General features: G+C 27.5%; 6 protein-coding genes across 6 annotated transcripts; 3 read left to right on the top strand and 3 right to left on the bottom strand.

Moving 5' to 3' along the window:
* OCT59_026609 (uncharacterized protein) lies at positions 1-1563 on the bottom strand (the record flags this gene model as incomplete). The annotated part of the gene is made up of 3 exons (XM_025328719.2): positions 1-845; positions 929-1342; positions 1425-1563. The coding sequence occupies 3 exons, from the start codon at positions 1561-1563 to the stop codon at positions 1-3; spliced, it is 1398 nt and encodes a 465-aa protein (XP_025165363.2).
* Positions 1564-6546: 4983 nt separating this feature from the next.
* On the top strand, positions 6547-7547 carry OCT59_026608 (uncharacterized protein; the record flags this gene model as incomplete). Its single annotated transcript, XM_066143277.1, has 4 exons — positions 6547-6649; positions 6923-7099; positions 7185-7255; positions 7338-7547. 4 exons carry the CDS (start codon positions 6547-6549, stop codon positions 7545-7547), a joined length of 561 nt encoding a protein of 186 aa, XP_065992810.1.
* Positions 7548-7568: 21 nt separating this feature from the next.
* On the top strand, positions 7569-8012 carry OCT59_026607 (uncharacterized protein; the record flags this gene model as incomplete). The annotated part of the gene is made up of 1 exon (XM_066143276.1): positions 7569-8012. One exon carries the CDS (start codon positions 7569-7571, stop codon positions 8010-8012), a length of 444 nt encoding a protein of 147 aa, XP_065992809.1.
* Positions 8013-12200: 4188 nt separating this feature from the next.
* OCT59_026606 (uncharacterized protein) lies at positions 12201-13429 on the top strand (the record flags this gene model as incomplete). The annotated part of the gene is made up of 3 exons (XM_025329659.2): positions 12201-12257; positions 12334-12654; positions 12725-13429. 3 exons carry the CDS (start codon positions 12201-12203, stop codon positions 13427-13429), a joined length of 1083 nt encoding a protein of 360 aa, XP_025165360.2.
* Positions 13430-15108: 1679 nt separating this feature from the next.
* OCT59_026605 (uncharacterized protein) lies at positions 15109-15672 on the bottom strand (the record flags this gene model as incomplete). Its single annotated transcript, XM_025329658.2, has 1 exon — positions 15109-15672. The coding sequence occupies one exon, from the start codon at positions 15670-15672 to the stop codon at positions 15109-15111; it is 564 nt and encodes a 187-aa protein (XP_025165359.2).
* A 4708-nt stretch (positions 15673-20380) lies between these two features.
* Positions 20381-20761, bottom strand: OCT59_026604 (uncharacterized protein; the record flags this gene model as incomplete). The annotated part of the gene is made up of 1 exon (XM_066143274.1): positions 20381-20761. Exon 1 carries the CDS (start codon positions 20753-20755, stop codon positions 20381-20383), a length of 375 nt encoding a protein of 124 aa, XP_065992808.1. The 5' UTR covers positions 20756-20761.
* Between the last annotated feature and the right edge of the window lie 2133 nt (positions 20762-22894).

Genomic DNA, 22894 nt, shown 5'->3' with positions numbered 1-22894 from the left:
TTAATGAATTTTAACTAAATCTAAAATTTTAACAGAATCATGAATTTTCATTAAAAAATTTGTAGTTTTTAGTATACTATTTCTAATAAAAAGACCAAAATATCCAACTGGTGTAACTTGTTTTATCGTAGCATATCTAGATTTTAATACATCAACAGGCGCTCGTTTTAACATGTTATTTTCATATTCTTTAATACAAGAAATATAATTTTCTGGAGAATAGTTAAGTAATGCTTGAGAAAGAGCTTCAGCATCTTGAATAGCATGTGTTGTTCCTAATCCTAGATACGGACTCATAGCATGTGCTGCATCTCCAATTAATGTAACTCGGCTACTTGTCCACGAATTAATAGTTAATAGATTGATATCTCTTACTTTTCTTAGTTGTATTGGATTGTAAGTTTTAAATGGAAAATCTTCTGATTCTTTTGGAACTGCTTTAGGAACTAAATCCCATAATTCTAATAAAATATTTGTCATTTCACACTCTGGTCTCAATTTTCGAATCATATTTTTAATATGTTCAACAACCAATGCAGGATTATTATTAATTTTTTCGATTTCTTCATTATCTAATTCGCTAGAATAAAAATAAAACATCGTGATTCTATAATGAAGTTCATCAGAATGGTTTTTATTCTTGAAATTTTGTTCTTGTTCAATTGGAATTAAACGTAATCCAATAAATGTTGAATCTCCATTTAATCCAAGTAATTTTTGAATTACACTATTTCCATTAACTTTAATTAGCCTGTCCATTAGATGCTTAGGTACGACAGCACTTGCAACAGCATGAGTTGTTCCAATATCATTAATTTGTAATTCTGGTATTTTTTGTTTTCGAACTAAAGAGTAAAGAAAAAAAAATACATATCAATTATTAGTCAAACAATAAAATAAATAATATTTTATTTTATTGAATTCTTACTTGGAGAATTAATTCCACTTGCATCAACTAAAATGTCACAAAATTCTCGTGAACCGTCATCGAAATTTACCCAAACACCTTCGTCAGTTTCTTCATATCTAACAAGCTTTTTACCCCATTGAACTGGAACATTTTCTAATAAAACATCTCTAAGTCTATCACGATAAGCAATAGTCCCCGATAGGAAACGATCGGGGATTTCAGCGATTTCATAAATATTTTTAAATTGTTTAAATGGAGGTCTTAGTAAAAGATTTCCTTCATGATCACTAAATGAAGTTCCATGGTATTCTACACCAGGAACTGGATTTGGAATTGCTTTTGGAAGATTTAAAGCGACCGAGGATGGAATACAATTCATAAGTGATTTAAATCCTTGAGATTTAAATCCTATATGATAACCTTGCCATCGATCTAATGTTTTTTAACACGAGTTTGAGTTAGTCACGTGATATTGAATATAAAAGACATTCCGAATTTCATACAAATTATTTACCTTTAGGACCAGATTCTCGTTCAAAGATCTTTACATTGAATTCTTTTTTATCTTTGTTTTTTATCAAAGAATGATAAAGAGTAAGCCCTCCCGGACCTGCACCGACAATAATTACGGTTGGAACCTTTTCTTGTTGCATTTTCGTATAGTATTATTTTCTTTTTTATAATTTTAATTTTAATTTTTTGTAAATTATTGATAAGAATTGTTCGAATGTATTTTTTTGACGAATTCCAACATGAAAATTGTGGAATATTTATAATAAAATGATCACAACGAAATTGATATACCGAAATTTATCTAGAAATTTCTCCGAAATTTTTAAGTACAATATAAGTGATATTTTAAATATTCTTTAAATTCGTTGATCCGGATGTCTATCAGTTAAAATTCGTAAATGATAAGAATCTGCCGTTGCCACAAAGACAAGCCATTTTTTAATTTTCATCGGAAGGGAAATTAATAATGCATTCGAAAGCTGGCTATAAAATACTACGTAACATTTTCATTTTGTTGCAGTGATACCTTTACCCACAAAAATGCCAATTAAATGAATTTCATTAATGATGTACAAAATTTCGCCAATTTTTGGAATTCTAATCAATCAACCCAGGTAGCAGGTGCGGCATATATTTAGTCGGTGATCTACATATACTGTATCTTTATCCCAAAAAAGGAAAGGCCTAGACCGGTCTATGGGCAAATGAGGTGTGTCAGGTGCGTTGATTGATTAATGATTAGATCGGCCCATATGCCCATAGTAATTTTCACTGATTTATAGCCGGATCTCGAATTAAATATATTTTAAGTATATAAAAATACACTTTAACCGTGCATTAAAACATACTTGCACACTTTAATTCTTTAATTACAAAATAATTCGGTTTTCCTATAGACAATTAATACAACAATAGTTTGACCAAATTGTTGGCCTAGGACCATACGAATATGTAATGTAGGAAAAATGATTGTATTTTTTTTTTATAAAATAATCATTAAAACATAGTGAAATAATTCATAAAACTTTATATTCATGTATTACGATTAACAATAAATAGTAAAAAACCATCTTAATTCTGATAAATGATGATTATAATAAGATTTTCATTTGTGAAATAAAGAAAATAAAAACACAAATCGGTGTGCAAAGTATAACAAGCAATTCAGCAGGACGACCGGTGGTTGACTGTTTTTCTTTTAATTTTATTATTCCCATTACAAATGAATTATTTCATCACAATTACATAATTTTTTCAGGATAATTACGGACTCCACTTTCATAAGAACGATTCATAAATCTAAATATAGTACCGTATATATTTTTTGCAGGCAGTTGAACTGATTGAGTTTTTTAGAAAATTGCACAAGAAATTATATGAAAAAGAATTACTGAAATATCAAATATGTACAAAAAAAATGTGAGTCGAAGGGAAACTTCATTGAATACTTAAGGACAGGATTTGGAAATTTACTGTACTTTACTAGTACAATTAGAACCAATAAGAGGTATCCGATCAAAATCTCGACAGTCACTTGCACGACTAACATTTGATTCTGTAAAATAATTCTTCATCTGAATGCAACTTTTGCAGTTCAATTTTATGGTTCATTGTATTTTTTCACGTGTAAAATATAATAATAATAATAAACTTTTTTTTCTGACGCTTCCGATAATAAACGTGTTATAGTTTTACACGATCGACAACATAATCTCGACAATCCAAAATCTTGACAAGTCATTATATCGACAATTTTGTGATGTGTGTTCTAATAAAATAATTTGTTGCAATATGTAATATTTAGTTTAAATGTGGTATAATTTTGTCGGGGATTTTGACTTGTCAGGATTTTGACTTGTCAAGATATTGGATTGTCGAGATTTTGTTGTCGGTCTTGTGTCAATCACTCAAATGATTTTCGAGATTTCGTACCAAAACCTAATTAGGACAGTACGACGGTACTATACTGTATCCGATTTTATAATAAAAATTTAAAAAAAAAATAATGGCCTTAATTTTATTGAATTACAAATTAAATAATTAAATATAAAATTTTTAATTATATGATTATCATACAAAAAGCACGAAATTGTACTAATGTACGAAATACAAGAAAAGTTGTACGAAATTGACGAAATTCATATCTTACGATCCTTTACCAAGTACAGTGATTTTGATGCTTATCATCATTAACTAAATTTGCAATCATTAAACGGGAAAATTTTATTACGCAATTTACAAACAACATTCACACAATATTCGAATATAAAAAGCAATCTATTAACCTTAATTGGTTAAACAATAATAATAATTGTTTGTGCTAATTTTAACCCTCATATCAAATAATTCGATAGATTGTTTTACCTTTTTCTCTTTTTCGTAAAAACATTTTTTTTTGTTAAAAAAAATCAAAAAAAAATTTACAAAAATAATATAATTAATATAAATTAATTTGAATCGTATTTTTTATAGTTAAGACCCGATTGATTGGCAAGTCATTAATTAATCGAATTTTTTTCAAATATTTATTTTTTTTTTCAATTTCTTTGGTTTTTTCTTTTTTTCAAATTTTGTCATTTCTCTTTTTTCTTTTCCTTTTTTTTCTTTTTTTAAAAATTTTTCGTTTTTTTTCCTCTTTCTTTTTTTTCATTTTTTTTTCATTTTTTCTCCAAAACCGAAAAATTATTATTATTATTTAAATAACTTATATTATTTTTTTTTTGATCTTTTTTTTTAGACCAATTTCTTTCTTTATTTTTCCCCAAAATTTTTTTTTCTTTTTCTTTTCAAGTTTTTTTTTTATTTTTTCTTTCCTTTTCCTTTTCGTTTCCCTATTTTTCTTTTGTCCCTCCTCGCAAATTTTTTTTTCGGTTTTTTTCGAATTCTTTAAACCTTTTTCTTTTTTCAGGTTGGCTTTGGCTTTTTTTCCAATCTGAAAAAATTTTTCACCTTTTCTTTTTTCGGGTCACGGTACGGAATTTTTGGTACAGTATAAAAAAAAGTCGATCCGTATTTGATATTTCCGGAGTTAATAACCTTATATTATGGAACTTATCGAATAATTTACATTTTTCGTGAATGGATCCGCGAAAGGCTCATTGTTACGGAGTTTTTACAGAGATAACGGATCTATATAATGAGAAAGATGATCAAAGATTTTGTCATTGAAGTTTTATAGTACATTTTAACTAAAATTTTCAATAAATATAAAATTTTTGACATACACTGTTATTTTTTTGCTAATTTCGTACACTGTACACTTTACCAATTTACCTATTTTCTCAGACAAGGTTCACAATATAAAATTTTTTATATTCAGGGGTCCTACTCAAACGGATATTAATACTTTCTTTCATTTACTAATTCACTGTTCCCGTAAAATTTATATTTTGAAAATATGAAAAAAATAATTTCTTTAAGGAGATTAAAGAATACAGTATTAAGAAAATATAAATAAAATTTCATTAATTTTTAATTAATGCACGATAACACGGTATTTCGAATTAATATTTTACAACATTAAAAACTATATTGAAATTTGATATTTCACATAATTGAACTGAGCGAACATTCTTTATATTGTATAAATTTCATAGAAACATGAACTAAAGTTCATTGATATAGATATTATACAAGAAAATTAAGTTCTTTCAATAGGATCCTAAATGCCTTATTGAATACGATATGTATGCATGATAATTTAAAAATCAGCTTATGCGTGGTTAATTACGGCCGATAGAGTATCAAAATTTCATATGATCGATCGGATTTCATCGAACATCGATATAAATGTATAAATTCTATGCCTAATTTGATCAAAATTGATAATTAGACATGAGTAATTTTATGACTCAACTGAAAAAAATCGAAAATTTTTATATAGTAAATATTGATTGTTATCCTGTCAGTTTTTGATATTGATCATTTTTTTCCATATTATTTAATGAACTAAAATAAAATATAATTAACAAGTATTTAGCATAAAAAAACTAGTAACATGCTGATCTAGCAATTTGCTTTAATTCACATTGCCTCCAATATTATCTATTATCTTGGGCCAACCAATATATTAATTGTCCTATAAGAAAAATTCTGGAAAAAACTCCGATAAATGATCATTTTTCTAGTTTTTATTCCGAAGAAACTCAGACACGTGATCATTTTTCTGAATAATTTTTTACAGGGATATAAAAAGAATATTGGGCGAAAATAATTTTTGTTTTTTCCTCTTTTTCATAATATTATATACACTTCATTTTATCGATTAAATTATAATTTATAAAATTTTAAATATGAGATGTTGACATAATAAAGAATAATATGTTCATTAATTGACAATACAGTCAAGATTGGCACTACTGTAATATCTGGCTTTAAAATAAATTTCCAATGATTTTTCTCATAATTTTGAGCAATTAACAATAATTTAAGGGATGGGTTCGATTACGTAATTTTTAGGCAATCTTTTATCTTGTAAATTCGGTCCATATTATGATTTGCGAAAATATTTTTTTCGTGACATGTAAGCATATATTCAGTTAATGAAAAGATCTGTATATACACTTTTGGAATTATTGTTTGTTAAATTTTCTTTAACCGCAACTTCTTTTATTAAGCCTGTCTGCTATGAATGCAAATAATATATGAATTACTCCGATATTTATTTTATGTACTACGCGAGTGTTTCAAAAAAATTTAAATATATTTTTATATTCTTACTAAAAAGTCATCGTATGAAAGTTCAAAACCGAGAATTTTTGTAACATCAAGGATATTCACATTCTTAATCTCGCTTATAATTATCATTAGTTGTTATTGTTCTGACCTTTGTCTTTTTGTTAAATAGTTCTAAAATTATTATTATATCACGTATTAGTGAGTAATAAAAATTATTTATTTAAATTATACAAAAATAATTACAGACAGAAGTAAAAAATTCCATGTAATGAAATTCGTTTCGCTCATTAAAATATTACGATGATTTTTATACTCGATTGGAAATTTAGAACATTTAGTAATTATTACGCTTTGTAATTGGGGTTGCATGCACTTTATATAAGTATGTTAAATAATATAGTAAATACACATATATACCATAAACTGATTTCATGATACTTTTAAAGATGCTATCAACGTTGATTCATCGTCCAAAACTTGGTTTGCGATTGGGTTCTTCCAATCGAGTTTTTCAACATCAATATTTGATTACAATCACATCAAGCGAAAGTATGGAAACCGAGCAAGATTGTGTTATACTGATACAGATTCATTTATTATCGAGATAGAAACGGAAAATATGTACAATGATATGATCGAAGATGCGGATTTATACGATTTTAGTAATTATCTGGAAGATCATCCATTACTTAAAAAATTACCACCTGATCAATGGATAACCAAATCAGACGGTACACGAGAACTAAAAAATATGAAGGTAATTGGTAAGTGGAATTTAAAATATTTATGAAATCGCTGAAATCCCCGATCGTTTCCTATCAGTGACTGTTGCTTATCGTGATAGACTTAGAGATGTTTTATTAGAAAATGTTCCAGTTCAATGGGGTAAAAAGCTTGTTAAATATAAAGAAACTGACGAAGGTGTTTGGATAAATTTCGATGATGGTTCACGAGAATTTTGTGACATTTTAGTTGATGCAAGTGGAGTTAATTCCCCAGGTAAGAATTTGAGATTTAATAAATTAAAATAAATATTATTTATTTTGTTTGACTAATAACTGATATGTATTTTTTTTTTCTTTAGTTCGAAAACAAAAAATACCAGAATTACAAATTAATGATATTGGAGCAACTTTTGTTGTTGCAAATGTTATCGTACCTACTAAGCATCTAATAGACAGGCTAATTAAAGTCAATGGAAATAGTTTAATTCAAAAAACACTTTGATTAAATGGAGATTAAACACTTATTGCATTACGTTTTACGTTTAATTCCAATTGAACAAGAACAAAATTTCAAGAATAAAAACAACTCTGATGAACTTCATTATAGAACCATGATAGCTTATTTTTATTCTAGCGAATTAGATAATGAAGAAACTGAAAAATTCAAAGTTGATGATAATAATCCAGCATCGGTTGTTGAACATGTTAAAAATATGATTTGAAAATTAAGACCAGAGAGTGAAATGACAGATGTTTTATTAGAATTATGGGATTTAGCTCCTAAAGCAGTTCCAAAAGAATCACAAACTTATCCATTCAAAACTTATAATCCAATACAATTAAGAAAAGTAAGAGATATCAATCCATTAACTATTAATTCGTGGACAAGTAGCCGAGTTACATTAATTGGAAATGCAGCACATGCTATGAGTCCGTTATTAGGATTAGGAACAACACATGCTATTCAAGATGCTCTCAACTATTCACCAGAAAATTATATTTCATGTATTAAAGAATATGAAAATAAAATGTTAAAACGAGCACCTGTTGATGTATTAAAGTCTAGATATGCTACAATAAAACACGTTACACCAGTTGGATATTTTGGTCTTATTATTAGAAATAGTATACTAAAAACTACAAATTTTTTAATGAAAGTTCGTGATTTTGTTATAAATTTTGTTTAATAATTTCATTTTTAGATATAGTTAAAATTTATTAATATTTTACTAGGGGGACTTTTATATACAATTTTAAATATAGTTAAATTTTGTTATTATTGTATTAGAGGATTTTTTATATATAAATATAAATAAAGTTTACATCTCATTTAAAAGCGTAAATAAAAAATGGAGATTTTATAGATTAAGTCCGAATTTGAAATTTTTACATTATAATAGTATCAAATATTTAAGTGATTTGGTTTTTTTTAAAAAAAAAAATAAACAAATGATTTTTTTTATTAAATGTTATCTTTTGATTTTAGTTGACTTTATCTTTAGTGACTAATATAATGACATACCTTTACCACATACCAGGATCACCGACTAAAGCTATATTACCTATTATATTTTTAATTTTAGCAGTAAATGATTCAATTTATTCGTAATTAGTATTTCTAGTAGAACCATTAACTAAAAAAAAGAAAAAAAAATAAATATAATATTCTTAGAATAATTTTCAAGTTAATTATTTACCATATATTATTTCTTTTAAAGTTGAAATTTCTTCATTCTATCAGTGATTGTAAATCTCTGCATTTACCTATTATGAGAAAGAAGAAATTATTAATAGTGTGCTAAAATTTTATTTAATGGTAAAGAAGACATAGCCAATTCCTCCTTTAGAATTAGCAGACTTTATCAATAACAAAGTAGGATGTTATTTGCTTGAGTTGGTTATCAAGTGAACAAGAGAAATAAAAAAAAATAAAAAAAAATAAAAAAAGGGAATAAAAAAATAAAAATAAAAATAAAATAAAAAAGAAAAAGCAGGTAATTTCAAGGAATTACCCACTTTGCTCACCCTTACCCAACCCAAACAAATAAATCCAGTACCCTCCTAAGTAAAATTTGTGAACTCCCCGACTCAATGAGTTATCCGTTCTAATTTTAGCTTAGGAAGTTACCCACTTTGCAAATAAAAAAATACACACCTCTTTTAAAGTCTCTTGAGCCATTTTACACTCATCTAGAAAACTGGTAATGCACCATTCAGAGAGCTTTCATCTGTTGTCTAATGTTTCAATACAAAATAGTGTTATAACTGATAAATAAAAAAAGGAATAAATATGATCTAATGATAAGAAGTCAGATAACAAATATAAAGTATAAGTATAAACATAAAAAAAAAAATTTCGCGTTTTTAATATTTGATACGCACCCTTTTTCAAGAACTCCTCTAAGAAATAAGTTTATAAAACAACTGAAAACTGCACAAATAATATGTGGAGTGTTTTTATGTGCACCTTCATCTTCATTTTATCCTATCACTCTATAATAAAAAAAAAGATTTTTTAATATTAATAATAAAGATTCAAGTATAAAAATAATAAAGTAATAAATATTTACTATTTCCTTTCTGAAATATCGACAAAAATTTGATCACGGACGTCACTTCGTCCCTTTCTTAGGTGTACGCGACGTCTTTGTTTATTAGGCTTCTTCAGAACGGTCTTTTCTGCTAATACAGAAGATATAAAGGAACAGGGTATGGGTGGATGGTGCGTGTTTGTTTGTGTATTTCTCACTCTTCTCTCGTTTTACCTCTTTCTCTAGGTCTTCTCTTATAGTTCCCTTTCCTTTACATCTTCTATTAGATATGTAAGCTGGAAGTGTGGGTTGTGCGTAAGGGTTAGAGTATGAGAGTATTTTTTTTTTTAGAAAAAACTGATGGTATATATATATGTTGAGAGTATATATATATTTGTAAAAAAATCGCGACGCGTGAGTAAAAAAATGATGACTAACATTGTATCTATTGTATCTCGTGATTCTGCAATTGATGAGATTGATGAGATGATGTGCGGAGCTTAATTATTATAATATAATATTATTTATGATTATAATAACCAATACTTTGTTGTGGCTTAGTGATTAGTAATCATATTTGAAGTTAGATATAATATTATTAACTATTATTTAAGTACCTTGTGATTAAAAAATAGTATTTTTACTGTCCGACATGGATGATGTCAAATCATTGTACTACATGCTGAATCACCTGATCATCTCAAAAAATAATTTGTTAAAATTTTACACGTTATAAAATTAATGTTTCTTTATAAAATTTATTAATTATACAATTTTTATATTATCAATAACATTATTTTTTTTTTCATTGACTAGTGATTAAAATTGCATCAAATTTGACTATACATATTATGAGGAAACATTTACTAAATGTTTTAGGTCAGGATCGATTTCCAACGATGAGCATGATCACGAACCAGAGAAAATTATTTGTTCGTGTACCCCAAATTTTATTCATATGAATGGCGTAGTTAAAAAATTCAAAAACATCAGTATATCATCTGTTATGTCATATTTATTTATTTAGTCTTAAAAATTTGCTTTATTTTCGATCAAAATGAAAATCTTATTAACGTGATGGTTAACATTCTTACCAAACGATTTACAATAGTAAGTAAGTCATTACTTATTTATTTCTTTTAATGAAATGTTAATTTAGATATGTATATTACGCATTTTTAAATACATAGAGTTAGATATATTGAACACGAGAACACGACGTGTTAATATTCTCTGAATAATTATACAAGATGAGTCAATTTTCATAAAAAAAAGTATATATATTCTATATATTTTTTTCATACATTTAATTTTTTTTAACATATTTTTTCGTATTTTTTATTTTATTTCAATAACTCGGCAACAAAAAAAAAGTTGTTTGCGCGTGAACAACTGTCGTTTGCCGAAAAAAAAGTTTTTTTTTTCTTTGATCGTTAAATGAGGTAACTAAATTCCTCAAGGGTGCAACAGTATGCAAGAAAAAAAATAATTTTTTTTTCTTCAGCCAAACACTAAAGAAAAAAAAAGTATTTCTGGATAATTGATTATGTTCTGCTTCAGAATTATTATTACTATTATTAGACCTATCATTTGATTTTCGATGCTCTCGAAGACCAACGTGATCTTCACTACGACGACGAGATCGTTCATGACCAGGTAATGGAGTATTGTGAGTAATATTCGGTATATACCGTACTCATTTATCTTTGTGAAATATCTTCCAAACGAGATTATCAATATGCGCAAAAAAATATTTTGAGATCTTTCATCAATTACGGTATATTTTATAAGATAATGTATAGTTACTTGAAAAATGAATAATAAAAAATTTATTAAAATTTTTACTATTTTATGTTTTATAATGATGGAACCGAAAATATATCTAAAATTTAGAAGATTGCTATTCTAATATGTCTTTTCATTACATATGAATCCAAAATTTGCAAGTATTGACCCTAGTATTTTAATAAAAAAAAAATGGTTTTAAAAAAATTTCCGAAGAAAAAAAAAACCTTTAAAATATAGATGCAAGTTATTTAAGGACTATAATTTTGGATATATGACGGGGAATGCAGAATCTTGTTTCGAATTAAGAAAAATAAGCGTCAATATATAAATCTACTTCTTTTTTATGTTAGTAACGCATTTCTTTATATAAATTGTTACACAAAAGAAACAATAATAAGATAGTAGAAATACATAGCAGTATACAAGGATACTCTTACAACAATTACATTGTCTTATACCCTATGATATATACTTATATATATTATTGAGCCACAGTTGATATTAAATGGACATTAATGTCTATAATATATTAAGTATATATAGGACAAGTACGGAGTACGGACGTACGGTACGGAATTTTCGGGATTTTCGGAAATTTAATCTCAATATTGTAGCATAAATGAATATTGTTTTTTGTCTTTAAACCTTTATAAGTCGATCCTTTATAATGATTAAAAAAATCCAATGTTATAAATTTATAATTGTAAAAAATTTTAAATGTTAAGAAAAGCTCAGAAAGGCAATTTATTGTTTTGCAATTTTAATTTATAATGATGACTTTTATAAACATAAATTTCCAAAAACATCAACCTGAAACAGAAGATTTTCATTGTATTCATTGTATTACGTAAAAATTTTCAACAGTATTCGCCAAGGTTCATTGTTATTTACGATAATTAACAATATATATAATAATTTATAGATTTTGATTTCGTTAGTATTGTTGATTTATTTTTGTTCATAAATATAAGAACTTTAGAGATTCACTCTATATTCAAGCATTTTAAAGTTTTTTTTAAAAAAAATTTCAAGAAATCTCTATACAAAATATACAAAATGAATTATATTCAGATTCAATCATATTTAGGATTTTGGACAGGTGCATCTATCATGGTAAATTCTTTTATTTGATATGCATCAATTAAAAAGTATTTCTTTAAAATATTAATATTTTATTCTTTTTTTGTAGATGTCTTTACACAATTTGTTTATTTCGGTAATGCTGTACAAAGCTCGTCAGGCAAATGCTTCGAATATACTAAAAATTATTTTTAATTTTGCTCAAATTGTGCGTTCGGGAGCAAATTTCGGTCTTTATATGACACCAAAAATAGCTACGTACATTCAATGTGATGCTCTTCTGAGAACTATAATAGTCGGAAATATTATGACGAGATTATCATTATTAGCGTTCTTGATATTGCGTTTAAGACAAATACGTAATGTACATAATTATAGGTCAGATAAATGGATAAGTATTATATTATTTTCAATTAAAGTTGCACTTTCGGTAAGTTTTTTATTAATAATTTATAAAAAAAAATCAAAAAAAAAAATTGATAATCCAATATTATTTTCAGGTTCCATATTTTATCTTTCAACAGGCATCTACTGAATACGTTCCTGAGGTTGATATAGTTAGTTGTCATGTTGACTTTTTTACTCCTATACCTTACGGTGCTAGTGGAATTGTCGTGGAATTTCTTATCGATATATTTGTAACCTTCCGCTTAGTTCAAATATTAGTCAACGCTAATAAGAACGTTGCTCAAGTTTCAATAAATATTAAAAGCAAACGATCAGTATTCACAGCAGTTATGTATTGGAATTTCTTACGACTATTCGTATCTTTTGTCTTTCATTTTATGGCTGTTTTGGACATGATATACGTCCTGCCTGAAGTAGAATCAATTACTATAAAAAACATAATATATATTGCATTATCTTATGTAATTTCTGCTGATGCTGAGATTGTACAAGTCATTGAAGGAAAAGAGGGATCAAGTAGTGGCTCAGCAGGAACAGAGAAACCACTCAATTCAACTCACAGTCAAATTGAAAATGATAAAATAGTAGTTGCGTCAATGAAAAAATTGTCGTTCAATGAGTGTGCAAAAGTTGTAGTACTAGGGAAACGTCTTCGCAAAAATGATGATGGAGAAGAAGAATATGAAGAAGTTAATGAATATGATTATGAGGACATTGAAGAAATAATAGATGGTACTCCAAAATCATCTAAAGACAATAATCTAGAAAAAGATCTTTCGATCGAAGTAGTAATTTAGTGGCACAACTTCTTCAGACATTGTTATTCATTAGTTTGTAATTTTACAGCTCATAATTTCATGCCATCATGAACAAATTTATTTTAAACTTTCTAAACTTATATTTCTAAATCTATTTCCATTTTCTCTTTACAAAATGTATATTATTATTATTATTATTGATTAATTCCGCATTTATTTATCATTAGCTATATAGTAATTATGCTCGCAGAATGAATGATTTTACCTTGAATTTGCTCTTGGAAAATCAACAAATTTCTAAAGCTATTCCAAATGAATACTATTTTTAACACAACATAAGAAAGAATTCACATTAGTTACAAATTTAAATCATATACTGTATATTAAATTTATTTTTAAGTACTAAATTAAATTTTCTTGTAAATATTACTTTAATTTACCATAATTAAAGCCTTCAAAATATTTGTTTATAAATTTAAACTACTACTAGTATCCCAGGCGTCAGTGTTGATTGACATCTGACGCGTGTCGATAAACGTAAAATATTATTAGAATTCTTTTGTCACATATTAGTATTTACTTTTTGTTATAAGGCTTGAATTGACGTTCGAGACTCTTGAAAAAGGTATTTTTGAGAATATTGTTAAATTTTTGTATTTTATTATTTAAGAATATCATCTTACTTCCCTTTTTTTGTAGATTTCAAATTTGGAGATTTGAAATTAGTAACGACCAGAATTATTTATTGGGAGGATAGAATATTTAAATTAACGTTCAGAACTTTTAGACAAGATATTTCCTTTTGATTTACATTTGTTGTATAGTATTTGTATTGCATTTATAAAGTTTTACAATTAAAAACAATAGTGTATAATTTTTATTTCACAAATTTTTTCTAGTCTTTACACTTGGGCGATCCCATGACACTCAATTACAAGCGGTGGTAGATTTTGCTAAGGTAACTAACGCTAATAGTAGTGAAATAGATGCTGGAGTTGGAGATGAATCTGCGCCTACTGGTAAAGAAGTAACTGCTGATGGCACAGGAGTAGGAAGAGATGGTAAAATAGAATCTAAAATTTTTAAGAAAAAATGTAAATTAATTTTTATTTTATTTTAATTAATTATTTTTTTTTAACAATGAAATAATCTTTAAAATTTGCAAAAACAAAAAACAGTCTTTTGACATTTTCTGTCTTTTCTTAGCAATTAATTTTTTCTTTTTTTTGTAAACAAGTTAACAGGTTGACGAAATAATCTACATATTTTTCCAAGACCACGTGGTCCCGGAAATTTTAAAAATTTAAATTAAAAACGTTAGTAGGGCGTACGGGTTTACATACTACATATGCGGTATGCCACAAAATATCATATGATCGTGATTTTTTTGATGGGTTAGTTGATGAAATCTTTCTTTTATAACAGTTGTTCGTTTGAAAAAGTTTAGCCAATAAATATTATTTTTACTAATAAAATATTTTTTAAAATTAAAAACATGATGAAAATTTTGTGAAAAAATACCAAGAAATTCTTTATTATTTAGTATATTTGTATTTTTCAATGCATTTGGAATTAAATTATATTAATAGAAAAATGAAATGGGATAGGAAATGGGGTTTGGTTTGCCATCCCATTAATATGGGTAGCATGTATATATGTACGAGCTTCAGTATAAATTGACTAAGTATATTATCTCTATAAGAAAATATACTATTTTTTTAAGCCGTAGCCCCAAAAGCAGCGAAATAACCAGTTACTCTCGCAGTACCTCTAAATGCGAAACATGATTCAAAAACTCCATCTTCATAATCCTGGAGTATTGTGCTTACATTGTGTAGATTCGAGGTAGTTGCAATTTCTTGATTATTCAGATATATAGCAATTTGATCTACTTGTATCGGATTCCCATCCACATCATATGTTGTCACTCCGACTGATATATCGAATGTTTTTCCATTTCCATATAAAGAGGTACCTGAACAGGAAATTAAACCATCTTTATTGTCCCATTTCATGTACAAGCTAGCACACTGTGCTTGTGCGTTGTTCTCTGTTAAAAAATAATCAACACAAACTTCGGCGCCATTACATTGAATAGTATCTGATGTAAAAGTGCCTGGCAAATCTTCATTTGCGCATATAACCGTCATTGATGACTTCGTGGCACACCAGGCGTTTACAAGCTCACTGTAGTTATGGTCTTTACAGACGGGAGCTGTTGTTCTTTTGGAAATCAAAGTCCCATTCTTTGTTGATTCCTCTAGAGGTACTCCTACGACCATAGTTGTGATCGCAATCAAAAAGAAAATACACAATTTAGCAAACATATTCTTTTTATTAGAATGCAAAAGAAAAAGAAAAGGAAATGGGAAGTTTTAAGTTGTTCTTGTAGAAGGATAATATTTATGAGAATTTATCTTGAATTTTATAACATAGTCATTCTCTGTATTTATTTATTTTCACGTCCTAATCACTTCCAAATAATTTTAATTTAGTTTATTTTGTCTTACATTGTTGATTGATAATGATAAAAAAAGTGCTACATGTAAAAAAAAATCTGCATTATTCTCTGAATGTCGCGACATACGATCGTCCGCAAATCATCTGTGAAACTGTAAATCTTACCATGATGGCGGCGGCAGCGTTGTTTATTTTTTTGTGGTCCGATCTCTATTTGTTACTTGCATAAAATGTCACACTCTCTATGCAGTGTAACAACACTATTTAATATTTGTACTACGCGTGATGGCAAAAATATCATTCTTTGATAGATATGCAGGAGAATCTTGATATGCATAATATATTTTACAGTCTATCAAGAATAATACATCATGTCTATCAGGAATGATACTTTTGCCGCGTGATGAGTAAGATAATCCCGAAATAATTTATCGATCCCCGAAAAATATATGTATATTCCGTCTTTTTTCTTTTTCCGTAAAAGGCTCATAATTCCGGAATTAATTGGTTTGAAAATAATTTTATAAATTATTACCTTATTCTTATCCTTATTATTAACAAATATCTTTACACCTTTTAAGTATTAATAAAGAATTTATCTAATTGTTTACATTTCCGTGAATGGATCAGTGAATGGCTCATTTTTACAGAGTTTTTAGAGAAATAACGGATAAAATTTTTTATAGGGATTCAGTACTAGTACGAATTTGTAAATCTGTACAGTACGGTTGATAATTATATTCTGCAATTACGAATGAATATGAATAAAATTTGTGACTCCTCGGATGATGGACCGAAGAAAAAGTAGAAAAAGAACACAAAAAGACTGAATAGTCTGCTTTTCCCCCTGTTTCCAATTTGACTTAATTTAATTTATTTATTATTATTTTATTTTATGGATAGTAAGTAGAATTACAATGAAACTATAAAAAAAAAGGAGAATTACAATGAAAATCACAAAACTATTCTAAAGAATATAACTGGGAGTTAACACCACGATTTCCCGACAACCTTTTTCTACCCTTTGCCCGACAACGATTGCCCGACAAGATATATTCCCGAATGTATATTTTACAGACATGACACATTCCCTAATGGACATTATACCAACATGTTAGTTTTCCCGACATGACATTATCCCGACAACATATATCCCGACAGAAATTTTCCCGACATGTTGAAATGATTTACAAAAAGTAATTTATTAATAATGTATCAATCATGTTTATAAATATAAATATAATTCTCTTACTGCTATCACAACTAAAAATTTCAAAAAAGATTAAATTTGTAAGAAAACAATTTGAAAAAAACAACAAATCTTAACACAGAGATCCTTTTCACGTCAAGATATGTTGACCTCTAAAAAAGCCATTTTTTATATTCCATCTTTTTCCCGTAAAAGGCTTATATTTCCAAAATTAATAACCTTATTATATCACGAATCGAATTATTTACATTTTCTGTGAATGGATCCATAAAAGACCCATTTTTATGGAGTTTTCACAGAAATAATGGATAAAATTTTTATAGGGTGACTGATGGGTGTTTTTTTAGTTTTAATTTTTTATTTTAACGACTGTTATTAACAGTTCTTTTTTCCTTTTTTTTCAATGTGAGATTTGATTGCCATATTGTTAAAGTAATTTGGACTGATCATTAAAATTAATTATTACTATGATGGTTAGTCCATTTAACTTAAATTAGATTTTTCACGTCCAGCATAGTTTTTATATATATACATTTTTTTAATTAATAATTATTTCTTTTTTTTAAATGACTGATTTTTTAAAACCGTTTTAAATTACTTTTTTATCTAAATTTATTGTTTTTTTTTTTTAAAAAAAAAACTATTTATAACAATTTTTATAAAAAAAGGTTTCTTTAAACTGTTGTACTTTATAAGACATGGATATATTTAATAAGTCAATTGTCTTATGGCAAATTCTTTTTTAAAATTATTAAAAAATAACTTGAAATAAATAAATGCAACTAAAATAAATTTTTGTAGGGACGCAATGGGTTGTGCAAGTTATTTTATTGAAAATTTGCACTATGAAAATCATGAAATATACAGTGTACATTAAATTGCGAATTTTTACTAAAATAAATATATGAATAAACAAATAAAAAAATTTCCTCCATATATTTTATTTTAAATAATTGGGAAATCGCTTTTTTTTTAATATATATGTCATGTCGGGAAAATGTCTGTCAGGAAATGTGTTGTCAGGATAATGTCGGGAAAAATAGCATGTCAGTATAATGTCCATTAGGGAATGTGTCATGTCGGTAAAATGTTCATTCGGGAATATGTCTTGTCGAGTAATAGGTTGTTGGGAAGTTGTCCGACATTGGAAGAAAATTGATGATGAAAAGATAATGAACATTAAATCAGCGCGATTATCATAGTTGCGGAATTAATTGATGAACGGGTTCGAGTATACAATTTTTTTTTTAAAATAAAAAGTTAGCTTGTTTTATTTACAATAGCTATAAATCTTTTAAAACAAAACTCGCAGAAGATATGAAACCTGTACTGTCCTGTAGAAATACCAAGTAAGCAATAATACCAGTTCAACAAACTAAACTGCAACTGCTGTTATTTTGACAGCCTAATTAATGCTATCTTCTCTTCTAAAAGAGCAAAACTAGTCTGTATTATAAAGTAGTAAGGAAGTCATATAGTCCTATTTATAAATTAGGTGAAGACGTTGAACAATATCAAAATAAGCGAACCATGCTAATTATTTATAATATTTTAGTTTAAATTAATGAATTTTAATAAATTGAAATTGAATAAATTTTAGTTAAATTAATATTACATTCTATTTTAATAAAATAACTACTCTAATTTCATTAATTTAAAAGAATTTGTTTTACTCTTATGAATCAACAACTATAATATTTCATTATATTCTCAAGCAATCATCTTTGGAGTGGAGTATCTTAGGGTTAAGTAAGGAAGTTAATTTAGCAATAACTGCGTAGTGCAATTTTTATAGCCACACTTAGCCACAGCTAAATCACATGAATCACGTGCCCGAGATTTTTTTGATGGTTACGCTGGGGGAGTTTATATAGACACTTTAAAACTTAGGTTATGTCTAGGTTTTTTTTTTTTAATAAACAGGCAGGACGACTTCTTCGGGCTCCTCCCGAGAGGTTGGGGTTTATCATTAGCTTAGAATTTAGTAGACTATTAGTTTATAACTTTTCTTATGTAACGTTATACTCCAGTCGTGTCTATATTTTAAAAATAAAAATAAAATAAAATAAAATAGACACTTTAAATCATAAGATTCATAATTTAATAACAGATAATAGTGAGACTATTTCTATAATTACATTTCCACTAGCGTTAGATATTGTATAACACAATTTTATTAGATTGAAAAACACTTGAAAAATTATGTAAGTAATTAAGAAATTTATTCAAATTTAACTCAATAATAAAGTACTTTTTTATTAGAGAATTAGAAATTTGTACAATTTGTACTTTTTCCAATATTATTATGAGCAAAATTAAATGACATTAAATTTTGGTTCTTCATTTGACTTATTTACGAGGATTATGTTCAATTTTAACGCGTTCGTTTTATATAAACCATCGTAATATTAAAAGGAAAATTCACGTGCGATAAGATTGAAAAATGATTGGTAAGTGAGTCGATACAACAAAATTTCAGCCATAATTTTTTTCTTCATTACTACTACTGCAAAAATTAAAAACCTAACAGTGATTGTGATTATATGTAATTCAGCAAAATTTCGAAAATTGGACTAGGGATAATAAATTATAGGATACTCAGTTATCAGATCATACAAAATGTCAAATGTATTATATAAGTTAAAAGGCGATTTTGGTAAAGTATAGATAGATAGATTGAAAAATATTCCATCAAGATTAGAAAAGAAAAGATCAAAATAGGTTTTTAGCTCTTGTAAGATTAAACAATCTAGTGACAAATGGAACATCAAAACTTATAAAAAAGGTATAAAATAACTTTATGGTATAATGTAATAATTTAAAATATAAAGTTTATTCTATAATCCGTAAGCATTTAATTATTTTCTAAATTTTTTTTTTCTTAAGTTTAATAATCAAGAAATTGCATTATTTATTTTTAAGATTTTCTGTATTTTTGTGACTTTTATATGTTTTTTAATAAATAAATAAAAGATTTTTACATGTTTGTTAACACTATATAATAAATAAATGATTTTACATGTTTTTATAACACGAAAACTTATCGTCAACTTCCCAAAAAATTTTCTCATTTTTCTAGTTTTTACTCCAGAAAAACTCAGACATGTGATCAATTTTCTAAAAAATTTTTTATAGGGCTTATAATGTAAAATATAAAATCTTATCCGCTCCGCCCGGCACCCCATTACATCCATACCCTGCCCGCCCGCCCGGCGGTCCCTCATTACATCTGTTTTTCCATGCCTGCCCACCCGCCCGGCGGTCTTTCCATTACAACATCTGTTTTTCCATGCCTGCCCGCCCGCCCGGCGGTCTTTCCATTACATTTTTGTTTTTCCATGCCCTGCCCGCCCGCCCGGCGGTCTTTCCATTACATTTTTGTTTTTCCATGCCTTGTTCGCCCGCACGGCAGTCCCTCCATTACAATTTTGTTTTCTATGCCCTTCCCGCCCGCCTGGCAGTCCCCCATTGCATTTCTGCGGTTCTTCCCCGTTATTGGTCAGGGTTCTTACAAGAATTTCTTCCTTTCCTATATATTGTTTTTCTACATTGAACAATTCATAGTGCGTCTTACATTTAAAAGGGGGAAAATGTTCTTTAAAATATTTGGCTGACATTGATGTTTTGAGATTTAAATTTTTATTGTTTGAAATATGATTATTTAAGAGTACTATTATATATTTTTGGAAGAACATTCGTGATGAAATGTTGTATTTATAAGAAAAGATTCTTATTATTTTTTTTTTATGGCGTATATAATATGAACATAATACATTGTCTTAAAATATCTGATATGTTTATTTAATATATTAAAATTATTGTATAATGAAAAACATTAATTTATCTAATAAATGACATGAAACTTAAAAACCCTCAAATTTTCGCGGATCTTATCTAAAATAGAAAATCAAATTTTTAAAATTCGCAAGAATTCACATGAAAACATTAAAGTCAAAAGAAAATTATATATTTAATGATAATATAAAATATTTAAAATATTATTATTATTATTTATTAATATTTATAAACCTGTAGATCAGGGGTATTGTAATTCTATAACTATCTCAGATTTTTGATTCGTAAATTTTATCATTATCGTATTATAGGAGGGTTACAAACTTGAATTATTTGTCCATTTTACCTTTTTTTGAACTATATCAATTTCAATCATTACATATTTTATAATTTCACATTTTTGTCTAACATTTGTGATGCTACACTAATACAAATTGGGATCTTCTTAAACTTAAATATCCCCGCAAAAAAAAAAGAAAAAAAAAAACTTTCACCACTTCTTTAAAATAATGGATAAAAACAAGAGAATATCGTCTCCAAACAGTTAATTTGGCTCCTAGAACTTCAAACATTGGTAATTTTCCATTAAAAATTGTTAGGGATTACGTAAACATTTTGTGAACCGTTCAATGTTAAAAAACATTGAAATGGTCGAATGCAATATTTCTTTTAATTACCTTAATGAGTATAATAACCTTTGTGAAGAATTCTTTTCTCTATTATCTCAACAACATACTGGAGTCTCTCTTGATATTTTGGAAGGTATTTTTTATTCAAGGAAGAAAAGGATCTATGAGCCATTAACATATTTACGTTCAGAATTGCGGCCATGGTCTTATATACCAGTTGAGTTGAAAAACTCATTTATTTGTTTTTTTTGAAAAAAGAGATGATTTTAATGAGTAATATTGAAATTGAAAACATGGACCTTTCAAATAACGACATTAGTAACTTTCCTATTATTGTGATAATACTGATATTGGAGAATTCAAAATATAAAATGGATAATAAACCTAAATATATACCATATTATTTGGTATGGTGCGTAAAGTTGTTGTAACTCCTACTACAAGTTATATTTTAACTCCAACTATGGAAACTTCTAATAGGGTGATCCGTTATTTTCGTGATAAGAAAAATCATTTTTTACGTGTCCAATTTGTGGATAAGGTTTTGAGTAAAGTTGGTTCATCTAATGATGATACTTCTAACCATTGTATGACAGAGTTTATTGTACTTTACGTGATGGTATCACTATTGGTGCGAATTCTTGGCTTTCTCTGCTAGTCAATTAAGAGATTATAGTTGTTGGTTTTTTCACCAACTGGCAATTTAACTGCTGATAAGGTTATAGTTTGGATGGGGAATTAGAGGAACCAAAGACTATACTATACACCGACGCTTCGACCTCCGGCTGGGGCGTGTCCCGGGAGGATTATGTAATACATGGAAGATGGCTAAGAATGGAATAGCATCTTCACATCAACATTCTCGAGTTAAAAGCGATCTTATTCGCTCTTCTAGTCTTCAAGGATTTGAAGGACCAACTGATCATGATACGCACGGACAATACAACATGCGTCGCTTACATAAATCATCAGGGACTACATTGCTGTCAAATATAGCGGAAGAGCTATGGACAGTTTGTCTGGAACGGAATGTTCACTTAAAAGCCGAACACATCCCAGAGATTCAGAATTCAATTTTCAGCATATTCGTAAAAATTACAAGCATTATTAATCAATGATGCGTGATACCCAAAACTTTTATACGCAAGTGCCAAATCAGAACGAGAATTGATGCTGGCTTTTTTAATACTATATTTCGAAACTCACAAATAAAAGTGTAGCAAAATGTGCTGCCGAATGGGTCAGTGTTTTTCAAGTACTCGTGCTATTCAAAAGCTACCTATTGACGACATTAAAGAAATACCTGATATAGTTAGAAATGGGTTCACTTTTTCTGATGGGATAGAAAATATCTCTTTTTCATTAGCAAAGTAGATTGCTTATTAATTGGATTAAGGGTGTTTTATGTCA

The sequence above is a fragment of the Rhizophagus irregularis genome, chromosome 6, assembly GCF_026210795.1.
Source record: "Rhizophagus irregularis chromosome 6, complete sequence".
Taxonomy (NCBI): domain Eukaryota; kingdom Fungi; phylum Glomeromycota; class Glomeromycetes; order Glomerales; family Glomeraceae; genus Rhizophagus; species Rhizophagus irregularis.
The sequence above is the reverse complement of the archived record's forward strand: the minus strand, read 5'-3'. Positions and strand labels throughout refer to the sequence as shown.